We start from the raw sequence: 15,032 nt of genomic DNA, 5'->3' as shown, positions 1-15,032 counted from the left end.
GTTGTCATAGTTGTTGTCATAGCCTCGTCAACATACCGGCATGCAGGGCAAGCTCAAATAAAATAAACAACTACAGCAAATCACTACAGCAAATCACATAACTATCATGTTGGTATCCATTCTTAAGTATCTAATAGAGCTAGGCACATTTTTTGACACAGTGCATTTCAAGATATCAGCGTGTTGATTTGGCTTCAGTGTGAGCGGCTTTACATAAGCCAATCTCAGTCACTGCCTGAAGGGCTCCACTGACATTCCTTCCTGACTGTGGCATGTTCAGACAGCGCCTTTACTTAGGAGGGAGCTGCCTTCAGGGAGCATGGCAGCACTGAAATTACCATCTCATCTCTCACATCTGTTTCTCTCTTTGTCTTTCTGTCTCTCTCTCACACAAACAAACACACCTCTCGGTCTTCGACTCTCTATATTTGTCTCTCTCACTCGCTGTGGGTCAGTGCTCTCCCCAAAACAACGGAATAACAAACACCTTTGTTTTCCTTTAAGGAATCCTGGTTGTTCCTTGAAGAGATAGATACAAGCCACCCAAACACTGAACACCGTTGCTAAGACACTTCACTGTACGGTCACACACTAGCATGTATCACCATTACTAAAGACACTTCAGGGCATGGTCACACCCGTGTTCTATTGACCAAGATGTCCACTCGTTCTGAATCATTACTCAGCAAAAACATGTCCTCCTCACCACCCTTCTCCAGGTGCTGCTATCAATGGCTGTGTTCACTTCCATTTGACCTTGCTGTTCTATGAAAATTGAGAGGCTTTTAAAAGAGGCTTTAAAAAGTCAACAACTCCCTATATAAAACAGATTTTCTCTGGGGACACTGATGGATGTAGGAGTTTATAGAGGGTTGGACCTATGGGATCGATACTCGATTTGGTCTATTCTGTGGTACTTGGAGACAAAGATTGGTAAAAGAACAAAGAGCTGATGACACCTTGGGTTTAACTCTTGACCTGTATGTCACTTCAGTTTGTGGTAGAATATTTACCTAAGCACGGAGTAATGTCTATCTATTGTTATTTGCCTCACAGCTCACGAACAGAAGTGGGTTCAACCCAATGGGATTGTTTAAACAGCCAAGCCATCTCAATCTAAACACCAACCTTAGACTTTAGGTGACTATGCTAGGTTTTTGTTTTATTATTTCACTGCCATACTGTGTTCGATCTTGTATAGCCATCTTGTCTCAAGAGGACCACAATGGAAATAAATCCCAGACTTTATTGTGTGTTATCCTCAATGATTTTATTCATGTGCATGTATGGCTTTTTCAAGTTTTATGTGCGCTTGTTTTTTTTGTTGTTTTTTTTGGTCGAATGAATAAACTAAACTAAACTATGCAGCACAACTTATTGTGTGATGTTACGACACACATTATTCACCATAGGGTTGATCTGAAAGCAGGATTTGAACTTTTACTCATATTTTTTGTTTATCCATGATATGCACATCATGAAAATGTCAAGTCCTTTGGCACACATTGTCACACTTCGTCTATTATATGTTATGCAATCCTTCTTTTCAAAATGCTCTACAAAGCTGTTCCTGCTATAGGCAACACTGTTCTGCTGACATTTCTAAATACAGATGTAGGATTTTTTTCTCACAGCAGGAAAATAATCCTGCATTTTTGTAGGGGTTGAATTTTGTTTTGTTAGGGCAGTGGAAATTACAAACTTGAGAAGCGTTTTTAAACCTTGAATACACTACAAGTATGCATTTCCTTCTGTGCAATGTCTCCACAACTACTTTTACCCCCCTTAGCCTGCCTCCACCCCCCTCTCCCTTTTCTTATATGTCTACTGTATAGTAACACCTGATTTCATCTGGGGGGCGACTCCCCAAAGTTATGCCCTGAGGCTATTTGAAGAGACGGACAGCAAAGCCCCACCCCAGTCTCCACTGAGCAATGGCTTCTCTACAGCATGCAGGTCTGTTGTGCTGTGAACTCTTTGTTCCTGTGGTAAAAAGCGAGAGAGCCATCTCTAATCTAAGAGCTTTTACAGGCTCATTTTTCACCTGTCACTTCCCCCTCGCTCCTCAAGATTACCCTGAACAAACCCCAGTATACTCTACGTCCCGAATGGCAAATTATTCCTTACACAGTGCACTACTTTTGACCAGGCACCTTAGGGTTCTGGTCAAAAGTAGTGCACTACATAGGGAATAGGGTTTGATTTGGGACACAGAGCCCCAGTGTCTGTCCAGGGCTATCAGGCCCACACACAACCCAGAGTAAAATATAATATGTCTGTCTGAGGAGCACAACAGCAGCCCATAACTCAAAGATGTTGGTGTCCTTGTCAATAAAATCACATAAAAATAGATTGGTCTCAAATTAATGTGCTCTCTGAAAGATAAATATATTGTCAGGTGAGGCTAGGTGCATATAGGCCTCACGAATGTCTTAGAACTGTCCCCCTCCTCTTCCCTCCTCGCTGTCCATCCCTCTGTTCCCTCCATTGCCTGGGGGTGAAATTCCTTCCAGGGAGCCACAGCCCTTTCAGAGTGATGTAGCCCTTTTTCAATAAAGTTAAGAGGAGGAGTCTACGGAGCTGCGAAGTTTAAAATGTTACAGTGAAGTGACCAGAATGCTACATTTCTATCAAGTTGGTTGCTGCTGAAATTAAAAAGTTATAATACTGTACATTACACTAAAGACTTGCATGAAAAATTACTATTGTTGAATTATTATGTTAATATCTCATTTCCATGCGGATTATAGTAATTCTAGGGGATAAATGCCACTAAGCGCTTGAACATTCATGGTTGTCCCTAATTACGACGACACAAATTATTCCTTTTCACAAAATCTATGCAATTATCGCGCCAATATTGCTATTAGAATTGATACAAGAGCAGAGAGGCTCTGGATTACAACAAAAATGAACCAGTTTAATGAGGAGAGTGATATCCTCTGATGGGAAGGAGCAGGATGAGCAGTGCCTTCAGCAGCACATTACTACGATGAACAGAGCTCTACATTACTACGATGAACAGAGCTCTACATTACTACGATGAACAGAGCTCTACATTACTATGACAAACAGAGCTCTACATTACTACGATGAGTAGAGCTCTACATTACTACGATGAACAGAGCCTCTACATTACCACGATGAACAGAGCTCTACATTACTACGATGAACAGAGCTCTACATTACTACGATGAGTAGAGCTCTACATTACTACGATGAGTAGAGCTCTACATTACTACGATGAGTAGAGCTCTACATTACTACGGTGAACAAGAGCTCTAACATTACTAGGATGAACAGAGCTCTACATTACTACGATGAGTAGAGCTCTACATTACTACGGTGAACAGAGCTCTACATTACTACGATGAGTAGAGCTCTACATTACTATGATGAACAAACCAAACTGATCAAATATATGGCCCCCAGGCCAGAAGCAGAGGTACTATTTGTTCAACGTTAGTCTCACGTTTCCCGTTTTCAGTTAAAGATTCCTCAAATCCAGAGGTGTAGCTAATTTTCAGAATTTAGGCTGTTAAACAACACCACATAGAAGGGTGTGGCTCCTGTATACCATGGCGAGGGGGTAGAGAGGTTGGCCTTTTTTGAGAGGCTGATCTCCCATTGGTCGACGTTGGGCCTCTAAAATAGCATTACCTGAGTCAGGTGGAAAAGTAAAGTCAGTCTGAAGAAAGTTAGGATCGTGTTCTGTTGGTAACATCAGTCTGCAAGGAACAACATTTTCTGTTTGGCAGTTCTGTTTTTCACGTCTGCATTTCTCTTCAGAAGGTGGGGAACTAAAAGGCCAACAAGGTGAGTGAGGTGAGTGAAATATCCATATTAATTAGGAATGCTGAAAGTTATGTCTTAAAAGTTCCTCCATGCTTTGGTATTTTCAATTTTGAAATATTTTTGGGGCACTGAGTTGGAAAGCCATTTGTTTGCAGAGATCTTCATCATAGCAGAATCATTGACTTCATGCAATTCAATTCTGTAGAGAAAAAAACAACATTTTTTAAAGGAATAACAGATCATTAGAAAATAGAAAGGAGGCGACTGAAAACAGAATAAGAACCTAATAAAAATAAGATACTAATAAAAAAATCCCCATGTAACCAACAATGATACAGTACAACCTGTGAAGGAGTTTGTCATGTAAGTGTGTGTGTGTCTGTGTGTGTGTCTGGGTCAGTATCAAAGCTCCTAAGCAGATTTTTGAAGCAGTAGAGGGATGGTGACGGTGATGAGGGGTGTTTGGTTTCCTCAGGAGGGGGCTCTGAGGCAGCGGTGGAGCAGTAGAGGGATGGTGACGGTGATGAGGGTGTTTGGTTTCCTCAGGAGGGGGCTCTGAGGCAGCGGTGGAGCAGTAGAGGGATGGTGACGGTGATGAGGGGTGTTTGGTTTCCTCAGGAGGGGCTCTGAGCAGCGGTGGAGCAGTAGAGGGATGGGTGACGGTGATGAGGGGTGTTTGGTTTCCTCAGGAGGGCGGCTCTGAGGTAGCGGTGGAGCAGTAGAGGGATGGTGACGGTGATGAGGGGTGTTTGGTTTCCTCAGGAGGGGGCTCTGAGGCAGCGGTGAAGCAGTAGAGGGGATCACTGTAGGGGGGATCACCGTGGAGGTGGCAAGGCTTTGTGAGTGAGGGCAGAGCCAGCCAGAGCAAGCAGTCAGGCAGGCCTGTGATTGTATCCCAGAAAGAGGCCACATTCTCCTACCTGCCTGCCTGGAGCCATGGAGCAGTTATAGGACAGCACAGGCTGAAATGGAGAGGCCAAGTTACACTCCCTGCTCTGCTCCACACCCTGTCACTGCCACTCCCTCACCCTCCCTCACCTACTAACTGGAGTCATAAATTACATAGGGCTGTGTATAAGCTCCCAGGCCACCGTCTCCTTCCCTCTATACTCAGGTTGAAACTGTTAAAAGAACTTAGTAGTTCTTCATAAACACCATGCAGCGAGAAAGGGCGTGTTGCTGCCTAAAACAGACACTCAGCTATTTTGTTCTCTACGGTGGGAGAAAAGGCATAATTAAATGTATTTAACTAAAGTTCCATAACAATGTTTGCTTATTTGACCCAACTTTTGTTTCAGACATAAGATGGCCTGCTGGAGCCCTGCTGTATCGGCAAGAACTTTCTATGGATTCTATCCTTCATTCCACCGGAGTCTGTGTCTTTATTCAACCAGATTTCTGTGAAATGAAGTGTAAGAGACATGGAGCTCGAGCTTTGCACCCTAACTGAGCAATGGAGTCCATTTCCAAAGTGTTGTTGTAAGCAATCCTTAGTAATAAGTCTAATCATTTACACCAAACAATATTAATGGAACATCTGCATTCTGTATAGTTGATATTGCCCTGGAAGGAATGTCATCCCAATTTACAACTGCTGATGTAGAAGGGGCTTTATAAATGCATTTGACTGATTGATTGCTCATTTCAAATTGAAAATGTAAATGTTTTGTAATCTGATTAAAATTCTTATTCCATCTCCGTGTTTGCTTGCACTGTGCCTGTAGATCAATGCTACTGTAGTCTAGATAACTATATGCTGAATGACCTAAATATATCCTGTCTCTGACCCTGTCCTTTGTGCAAGTGCTATCCTTGTCCTGTCCTTTGTGCAAGAGCTGTTCAAATACTAAACAAATGTATATTCAAATTTCCACAAATGTATATTCAACGATTTACAGCACCCACACCCTTTGGTGTAACTAGGGCTGGCACAATTACAGTATAACTGTGTAACCAACGGTTATGGATGAAGACTGTCATGAAAATAAAATCAACATAACCGTTTAAATATTTTTTTTAATTGGTCAAACTAACAGCTGACTGAATGACCACAATGCAACAGGAGCACACATAGAAATATAATTAACAGAACAGGCTTGGAATCTCTAACCCTGGCAATTTGACTGGTAAACTCATTGGTACACTCGCAATGGCTGCCTGGTATTGTGATGCAATACTTTCCATGGTAATGTAGAATGTTCATTCAAATGATCTTAACTGATGTGGCTCATGCAATGGAATGTATTTTTTTCTGTCAGTTGAGTTTAATCAACAAAATCACAGCACATATTTTACTTCCTGCTTTGCATTGACTTGAATGGGGACGCCCGTTCCGTTCTATTCATTCTATTTCTATGGCAGCACATACAGTCAGGAGCGGAGGAGAGTAGAAAGTGCGCGTCATTTGCTATTGGAATGCTAATTACGGTGACTGTCGTCATTTGGCTGGCCAATTACCGCCATCCAAAATGCCATGACCGTCACAGCCCTAGGTGTAACACACCAGAACTCAATGCCACGACATGTTTTTTCATTAGCTGACATGGATCATCCAAGACTAGCCCACACACAAACACAATGCTAAAGTTCAGACAATGAAGTTGAGCTGAGAGGCCTCAGAGTAACTTCCAAGTTCAATTATCTATTCAGAATGTGCCCCCACACTAACCTCCCCATAAAACAATGATTACAAATGTAGCACTACTTCGAATCAAATTTTATTGGTCACATACATATATTTAGCAGATGTTATCACGGGTGTAGCGAAATGCTTGTGAGTCAGGTGCATCTCCTACCAGTAATACATTATGGAGGGCGTGTCCCAAAGGTACACGCTATATAGGGGATAGGGTGCCATTTGGGACACGACCAGAGAGTGAAAGTAGAACACAACCTTTTGACGTCCTCTGACCTCCTGGTGTGCTGTGGGTAGCTGTTTATCTTTTAATCATTCTATTTCAAACCCAATCAACATGTGTCTTTATATACTGAACTAGAGAGGAACACGTTTAATATGCAACCTTTTGTCTTTCAAAGAGTCATGTCTTCTCTAACATCGAAGCTCAACGTCACTAGCTGCAGGCTTTTAATAAGGCCTGGTCAGGCTAAAGCTTTTATGTTCAATGGTATTCTGAATGAACCACAGCAAAACATTACAATCTGGGGTTTTACCCCGTGCCAGTGGCATTTGTTTGCTTTGGTTGCCTTTTAATCAATTCCCTTTTGGAGAGCTTTTAAAAAGGTCCAATGCAGCCATTTTTTTTTATCTCAATATAAAGTCAACAGGGTTGTGGCTCCTCTTATATATAACCATAAATGCACCCACCTGCTCTCATTAGCATGGAAGCATTTTCTGCAGGCCCCAAACAGTGTTTAAACAACAAAACAACGACAGGCTTTCATGTACAATGTTACTGTACACAGAGACAGCAACGCTAGGCCATCAAACACACAAAAACCCACAGAACAGGAGGAGAGTGCTGGCATTGCTGAAGCAGGGAGGGATATGATTGGTAAAGTAGTCTACTGCCGGTCTTCCTGTCTAATGCGGAGGTGGACACCAAACCACAACACATGAATAGCCTAATTGTCAGTGTTGTAAACCATATGCCAATAACCACTGACATAGTCAAAGACATCTTTCTCTCACACGGTGTTGAACAGTTCCAACATAGAAAAGAGAATGTTCCTCACTGTTCCGTTGTCTTATGACTCTATGAGTTCCGGATCACTGCAGTTTTTTGAAAATAGCTTCTACTGCAGCCAGGGAGCACCTCCTGCACTGTGAGTGGACTGGAAACGGGTACTGCTACAGTAATCATGCCAGTCATGGGAGCTCCCTCGTTTCTGTTTCTGCTCCTACTGAGCCCGAGCCTGGGGGAAGACACAGGTGAGAACCTAAAATGTTCCACAGAGCTGATACCGTGCTAATCTGTCGGAAACTCATCTTCACTTCTAATGAATCTGGGGTTTCAAGTTGCTCCAACTGTTGTGTGAAATTAGTCACATGGGTTTATTTTAAAAGGAAAGAAAATGTTTCTCATCACACATAAAGCACATACTAATTGAGATCATGTGATACCCCTTCCTGGGACGCTTTACCACTATGCACCTTACTCATACCTCTTCCTGTAATGCCACAGCCATAAGCAGTGATTACAATCATAGCATAGCGTATTAATACTAACACTGTGCCTTCCTGTCCATTCCTATGCACCTCCACAGTGGCGGAGGACATGGGTGTTCACCAGCTGGGTCGTCTGGGGGAGCTGCTGACCTCCAGGGAGTGTGAGGACCTCCTCTCTGCCCTGTCCCACCCAGAGGAGAACATATTCCAGCAGCTGGACCGTCTCTCCCTGGAGAACAACCAACTGGACCTCCAGAAGAGAGTCAAGAGAGACACTGGTACTGCAACGCAGACAGTACATCACAACCTTAAGCTCAGTCGTTACACTGTGCAAACTCAGCCGGGTCTGCACCATACATTTACTGTGCTTCTACACATATGTTGATGTACTGAGATGCAACGCAACAATCAAAATGGCCTAGCTAGCTGTCCTAGCTATCTCAATATACAAAATGCTCTGCTCTAACTCAACACTATCTAATGGGTATATAATAGTGAGGCATTCAAAGCGATTGTTTATTATCCCAGTCTGTGAGGACTCAGAGGAGAGTGAGCGGTCTGTTCCCCCCGTGTCCTGTTCTGTTTACCTCTCCCTAGTTAGCTGCAGCAGCGTGGCTGGGTCTGCTGTCTGAGGGCCATATGCTGTATGTTTATCAGACAGGAACAGCGAGGCTCAGTGCCGGACAGCTCTGACAGACTGGCTGCTGAAGCACGGAGAACAGACGTACTACGACAGGCTGTCTCGCGCCCTGCAACACATCGGAAGGACAGACATTGCCATAGGTCAGACAGACAGATACAGTGCACACACACACACACACACGTGCTCACGCAAACACGCACACAGCACTGGTGACGTCTCATTGAAAGCAGTCATCAAAGATATGAGATTCAGCTGCCAGAGAACAACACGATAAATTAACTTGAACAAATTGTATTTTGACATTATTTCAGTGTTCAAGGCTACTACTCAAGACTTCAATAACATTGTCTACATAATTAACTCACTACAACAAGGTCCACTGTAATTGGAATAAAATAAAATGGCATATTTTGGCTATGTCCGTCTCTGGCATGTGGTGGGGTCTAGTGTGGAAGAGACTCCACAGTCGAGTGGCGATTGATCTGAGGTGTAAATGATCTGACAGAGGACTCAGTGGAGCTCACACCACATTCACTATAAACCATCTGGTCCTTTCATCATCGGAGAAAGAGGGGGGGGGGGGTAGAGAGAGCGAAAGAGAGGGATTGAGAGAGAGATAGCGGTAGAGAGACAGAGATAGAGAGAGTGGGTAGAGAGAGAACGAGCGAGAGAGGGGGGCAGGAAGAGACAGACAGAGAGAAATGACAAGAGCGTGACAGCCCAAGAACATCCCTTCAGTCAATACAGTGTATGAAAGCTATTTATTTTTGGATCAGAATGAATGTGTGGAATCTGTGGATACACAAAACACCAATTACCCAGGACCTGATTGCAATTAGGAATAAATCCACTTTTACACAACAACTTTGACTGTTTGTTTACTTTCTTTTTTAAAGTAAAAGTGAGAGCAGTTGCTGTATTGCTGAACTAATTGTATTTACCAAGGCCTGCTTAGTTCAAGTCCATTAACTTATGGAGGGCACCCAACACATGTTATCCATAGTTTCTCTCGGTCTCTCTTTCCCAATGCATAAACTGTAGATGGGTCGTTCCACAAAAAGAGTGTATTTTTCATCCCTGTGCACCAATATTTCATTTTAAAAGCCTGTAAAATTGTGCCAAAAATAAGCATTGTGACATGTCCCTTTGTGCACCCTCTGTCTTCTAGGAATAATTTAACCCACTTATGTCTCCAAGTTTTCACCATCATTGTATAGCCCTAGTCATTTCGGAAGATGATTATTGATTTCATGTGATTAGTGATTAATTTGTCTGTGCCTCATTTTAAGGTCAACCCTGTTACGTGAACTGAACTCTCGTTTTAATATGATGAAACTATTCTTTAAAAAAATATTTTTTTCAAAAGAAACATCGAACATCTAAAAGTCAAATCATAGTATAAGATCTGGTGAGCTGGTTCTACAATCCCTTTTCTGGTGTTTTGTGGTGGAAAAGTGAGAGGGTCGAGCACATGTCAACCCTCTTACCCAAAGACAGACAGGCTAGAAATGTTTGAACAATAATAATAACAAAATGTTTTGACGCTTGCATTCAATTTCCCCTCCCTGTTACACACAAGCTTCCATTCCTCCTGTCACACGGGGATGTATGGCTGATTTAAGATGAAATCATCAACCCTGTTGAGATCAACCCTGTTACTTTATTTGGCACTTAGTAATTTTGGTATTCAAGCTCTTGAGATGGAAAAACGGGTTTTATGAAGTTGAACATGTGCTCTTTTTTGACCAAGTTACACTTCTCAAAAGGTGGAACAACCCAGATACGCCTACAGGGCATTCTGAAAATATTCAGACCCCACATTTTGTTACGTTACAGCCTTATTCTAAAATAGATTCAATCGTTTTTTCCCCCTCATCAATCTACACGCAATACCCCATAATGACAAAGCAAAGTTTTAAAAATATATTATAATAATATATGGAAATATGACATTTACATAAGTATTCAGACCCTTTACTCAGTACTTTGTTGAAGTACCTTTTGCAGCGATCACAGCCTCGAGTCTTCTTGGGTATGACGCTACAAGCTTGGCACACCTGTATATGGAGAGTTTCTCCCATTCTTCTCTGCAGATAAGCTCAAGCTCAGGTTGGAGGGGGAGCGTCGCTGCACAGCAATTTTCAGGTTACATCTCGTTTGATCGGATTCAAGTCCGGGCTCTGGCTGGGCCACTCAAGGACATTCAGAGACTTGTCCCAAAGCCACTACTGTGTTGTCTTGGCTGTGTACTTAGAGTCGTTGTCCTGTTGGAAGGTGAACCTTCACCCCAGTCTGAGGTCCTGAGCGCTCCGGAGCAGGTTTTCATCAAGGATCTCCCTCTACTTTGCTCCATTCATCTTTCCCTCGATCCTGACTAGTCTCCCAGTCCCTGCCGCTGAAAAACATCCCCCCAGCATGATACTGCCACCACCATGCTTCACCGTAGGGATGGTGGCAGATTTTCCTCATCTGAGAGTACTTTAGGTGCCTTTTGGTAAACTCGAAGCGTGCTGTCATGTGCCTTTCAGTGAGGAGTGGCGTCTCTCTTGCCATAATACGGACTTGGTCTTTTACCAAATAGGGCTATCTTCTGTATACCACCCCTACCTTGTTATAAACCAACTGATTGGCTCAAATGCATTAATAAGAAGGAAAATAAATTCACAAATTAACTTTTAACAGGGCACACCTGTTAATTGAAATGCATTCCAGGTAACTACCTCATGAAGCTGGTTGAGAGAATGCCAAGAGTGTGCAAATCTGTCGTTAAGTAAAAGGGTGGCTACTTTGAAGAATCTTAAATATAAAATATATTTTGATTTATTTAACACTTTTTTGGTTACTACATGATTCCATATGTGTTATTTAATAGTTTTGACGTCTTCACTATTATTCTGCAATGTAGAAAATAGTAAAAAATAAAGAAAAACCCTTGAATGAGTAGGTGTGCCCAAACGTTTGACTGGTACTGTATGTATAGTAGCCATTCACAGTGCCAATGTTGTGATGTTCTTCCAGAGGTGGGGAAAAATATAAACCAGGACAAAACCCTGAGTATGAAGAAGTATGTGGAGGAGTACCATCAGAGAGTCAGCTCCATAGAGTCTCCACTGGTCCAGTCAGAGACAGAGGAACATCATGTAGACCCAAAACCCCAAGCAAGGCACGGTAAGGTATAGAGCCCCAGGCTAGATAATGGACACATAATTAAGCAATAAGGCCCAAGGAGGTTTGGTATATGGCCAATATACCACAGCTAAGGGTTGTTCTTATGCACGATGGAATGCAAAGTGCCTGGATACGGCCCTTGGCCATGGTATATTGGCAATACACCATAAACCCACAAGATGCGTAATTAGAGCAGTAAATGTAAATGTTTTATCATACCCGTGGTATGATAAAACATATACCATGACTGTCAGCCAATCAGAATTTAGGGCTCGAACCACCCAATACATATAAGTATTATAGAGATAATGTGATGGTCATGTATGAGCCCTTGCAGATAATCTCTACACGGTAATGTGAAGGAAAGTCACTGAAAGAAAGACTTGGTTGCACTCGTTGGGCAGTGAGCCATCAAATGTATTACTAATCATCAGCATCAACTGATGAGCAACAATTTTTCCCAGGACAACTGAAATTTCTAAGTTGCAATTATCACCTGTCAAAAAGTCACGTTTTCTCATGGGCACGTATGCCAAGTAAAAAAAAACAGGTGTCTGATAGTCCTCTTATTTGGCTGAACTCTCCTGTGCTTTTGTTGAGTAGTTGTTTGGCACTGTCAGCAAAGGAATATGTTGTGCTGTTGTTGAAGGTTGGCAGGCTGAGATCTGTTGTTGTGCTGTGATTGATTGGTTGTTCTGCTGTTGTTAATTGGTTGACAGTAAGAAATATACCAGTGAAGGAGCTGATATGGAGTGACCTGGAGCTTGTTGTGGAGAGGGCTCCTGTCCCGCCGTACCAGCGACGTCTACTGGACGGGGCGTGGCCCCTGGTCTATGGAGTCCTGCTAGGCTTTGCCGGGACCTTCCTCATGGGGGTACCCATCCTCCTCTTCCTCCTGTACATCTCCCGGGACGACCAGAGGAAGCTACTCCGCCGCTCCTACAAGACCAGGGGTCCATCATCATCATCACATGGTCGCTACAGTCGCTCCAGACAGAAACACATTGCTGGGGCTGGAGATGTGACATCAGCAGAAATGGCTCCTCTAAAACCCATTACGTCACATGGAAAGGTCAAGGGATTCAAGCCAGGGGCTGCATTCCCTCTCTCCAAGTCAAGACAATGATCCACTGGGGTACACATAAAGAACAAACGAGAATATGTGAAACATACTCCTTAAGCTAGTCTACAGCATTTTGTTCTCTGTGCTGTGCTCTGATGCCTTCATTTCTCATCTATACACTATGCTGCATATTCAATTAACAGGCTCACTGTTCAGGTTAATGCTGTAGGGCCACAGTGTTTATTAAAGCAATTCTGACTCAACAATAATGCCGTTTCATTATTTGATTATGCCATTACCAATAAGTAATGTTATCCAAGCACTGCTTTCCCCTGTACCTAGCCAGCCCTCGCCCTCCAACCTTCCCAATGCAGCTGGACAATGGGCTTTGTAAAACGCCACTCCTAATTATGATACAAGACGATAGTGATAATACGCTTTCTGATAAACTAATAATAATCCATGCTGTGTTTGGTGGGGTAATAAGCATTACCATCTTGCCGGTGGCTAGACGAGATGATTGGTGTGACTGTGACAGATGCGCTGGAACCGTTGGAAAGCAGCTCTCACACCAAAGGTTGTTCCACTATTCCTATGACAGACATGCCACTTCCCATCTCCCTCCCGATGACTGCACTGTGCCCGTCTCTACCTCCCGGTGGTGGTGACGGCAGTGTGCCCGTCTGGCGTTGAGGAGCAACTAATTACCCAGCCTGCCGCCTGCTCCCTGGAGCCTGTCTGCCCGCCCATACCTCCACAGGCAGTCCCATCCCACACCAATAACAATGCTGCTAGCAGACAATGAGACACAGGCTTGGCAGTGACAATGGCATGGCATCATCTGACAGAGAGACAGAGACCAAATGAGAAAGAAGAAACTAGCCACTAGGCCAACAGAAAGATAAATTGTATGTCTCGGTGTGTAAACTGTACAGTAGCTGGGACCTAAACGTTGTAAAGCTGAGCGTGACATAGACTATTTCATAGAAATGTATTGGAAATGTCTCGTAAAGTAGTGATGACATAAACTCAAACATGCTATTATCTTGAAGCAACAACTCTAATTCATTACATGCAATGTAACATTTTGCTTGCACATACAGAACACTGATGAGACAAACACTTTCAAATAGCCCAGCAGGACCCTCGCAGCACTGAAGTACTTAATGCTCTCCATCATTCTTTACTCTCCTTTTCTCTCTTATCCCTACTTTCTAGTTCTTCTATAATTGAGCTAATTACTTCATTATACAAATGTGTCCTAATGTGCTTCAGGAAGCACGCAGCTCAGATTAATTGTGCTGCTAAACAGCAATTACAGGCAATTCGTTTAGAAATCAACATCTAAACAAATGATAGTGCAGAGCTACAGTGGGAGTTGCGTGCGTGTGCAGAGCAGTAAGAGGCCAAGAGGGTATGGACGTGGAACATATTGCACTAGTCGAATGGAGAACGTTGAAGTCTGACAACAGTTATCACAAGTAGTTTAACTGTACGTGAGGAGACTCCAGATGGTTTTACCACAGTCATTTTAAACACGTTTTTGTATTTTGTGAACAGAAGCTAAATAATAATCAAGTTCATTTGATTAACTAGAAAGGAAAATAAAAAGGGATTTTCCACATATTTCCAAACATTTGTACACTAACTTTACTTCCAAACAAAAAGATGAAACGCTAGACCCCCAGGAGGCAAAATTCCTGACAAAAGTAGGCTACACTTCTTCTCTTTATTCCCCTGAAGAATGGTAAGACCCTGGTACTGTTGACTATGACAGACTCAGCACCTGCTGTGGGCTCACCTGTGTTGCAGTAACCACGGGAGAGGAGAGCTGGTGTTCTCTATGCCTGAGTGACCCACACAGAAAAGACAACATCTCACCTGGGGCCTGTCTCTCACAGTAAAAGACACCCAGACAGTACAGGCAGTGTGTTGTTGTCACAGCAGGGTACAATAGCTCTCAGGTGGTGGCAGAGCAGTGTGATATGAAAACCATGGCTGGGCACACTGACACATGCCCACTGACAAATGGCCTGAGACATGGAGATTTGAAGATTGTTCAATGCATTTTACCATGACATTTCAGCAGCCTCAAATGTTTAAATTGGAGCTTCGTCAACTGTACAGTATAGATTGGTATTTTGACATTTGGCTGCATTCCCTCTCTCCAGGTTCAGGCCTTGTTCCATGAGGAAGTAGGCCTTACCTTCATTTCTAAGTTCTCTCATTCAAAGAAG

At 43.0% G+C, this 15,032-nt stretch overlaps 1 protein-coding gene across 1 annotated transcript; it reads left to right on the top strand.

Annotated features, from left to right (window-relative positions):
* Positions 1–7,614: 7,614 nt before the first annotated feature.
* Positions 7,615–12,858, top strand: tmdd1 (transmembrane and death domain 1). The gene is made up of 5 exons (XM_024005092.1): positions 7,615–7,684; positions 8,020–8,199; positions 8,579–8,704; positions 11,583–11,732; positions 12,452–12,858. Exons 1-5 carry the CDS (start codon positions 7,615–7,617, stop codon positions 12,856–12,858), a joined length of 933 nt encoding a protein of 310 aa, XP_023860860.1.
* The last annotated feature ends 2,174 nt before the right edge of the window (positions 12,859–15,032 follow it).

Source organism: Salvelinus sp. IW2-2015, linkage group LG17 (assembly GCF_002910315.2).
Source record: "Salvelinus sp. IW2-2015 linkage group LG17, ASM291031v2, whole genome shotgun sequence".
In the NCBI taxonomy this organism is placed as follows: Eukaryota; Metazoa; Chordata; class Actinopteri; order Salmoniformes; family Salmonidae; genus Salvelinus; species Salvelinus sp. IW2-2015.
The sequence above is the reverse complement of the archived record's forward strand: the minus strand, read 5'-3'. Positions and strand labels throughout refer to the sequence as shown.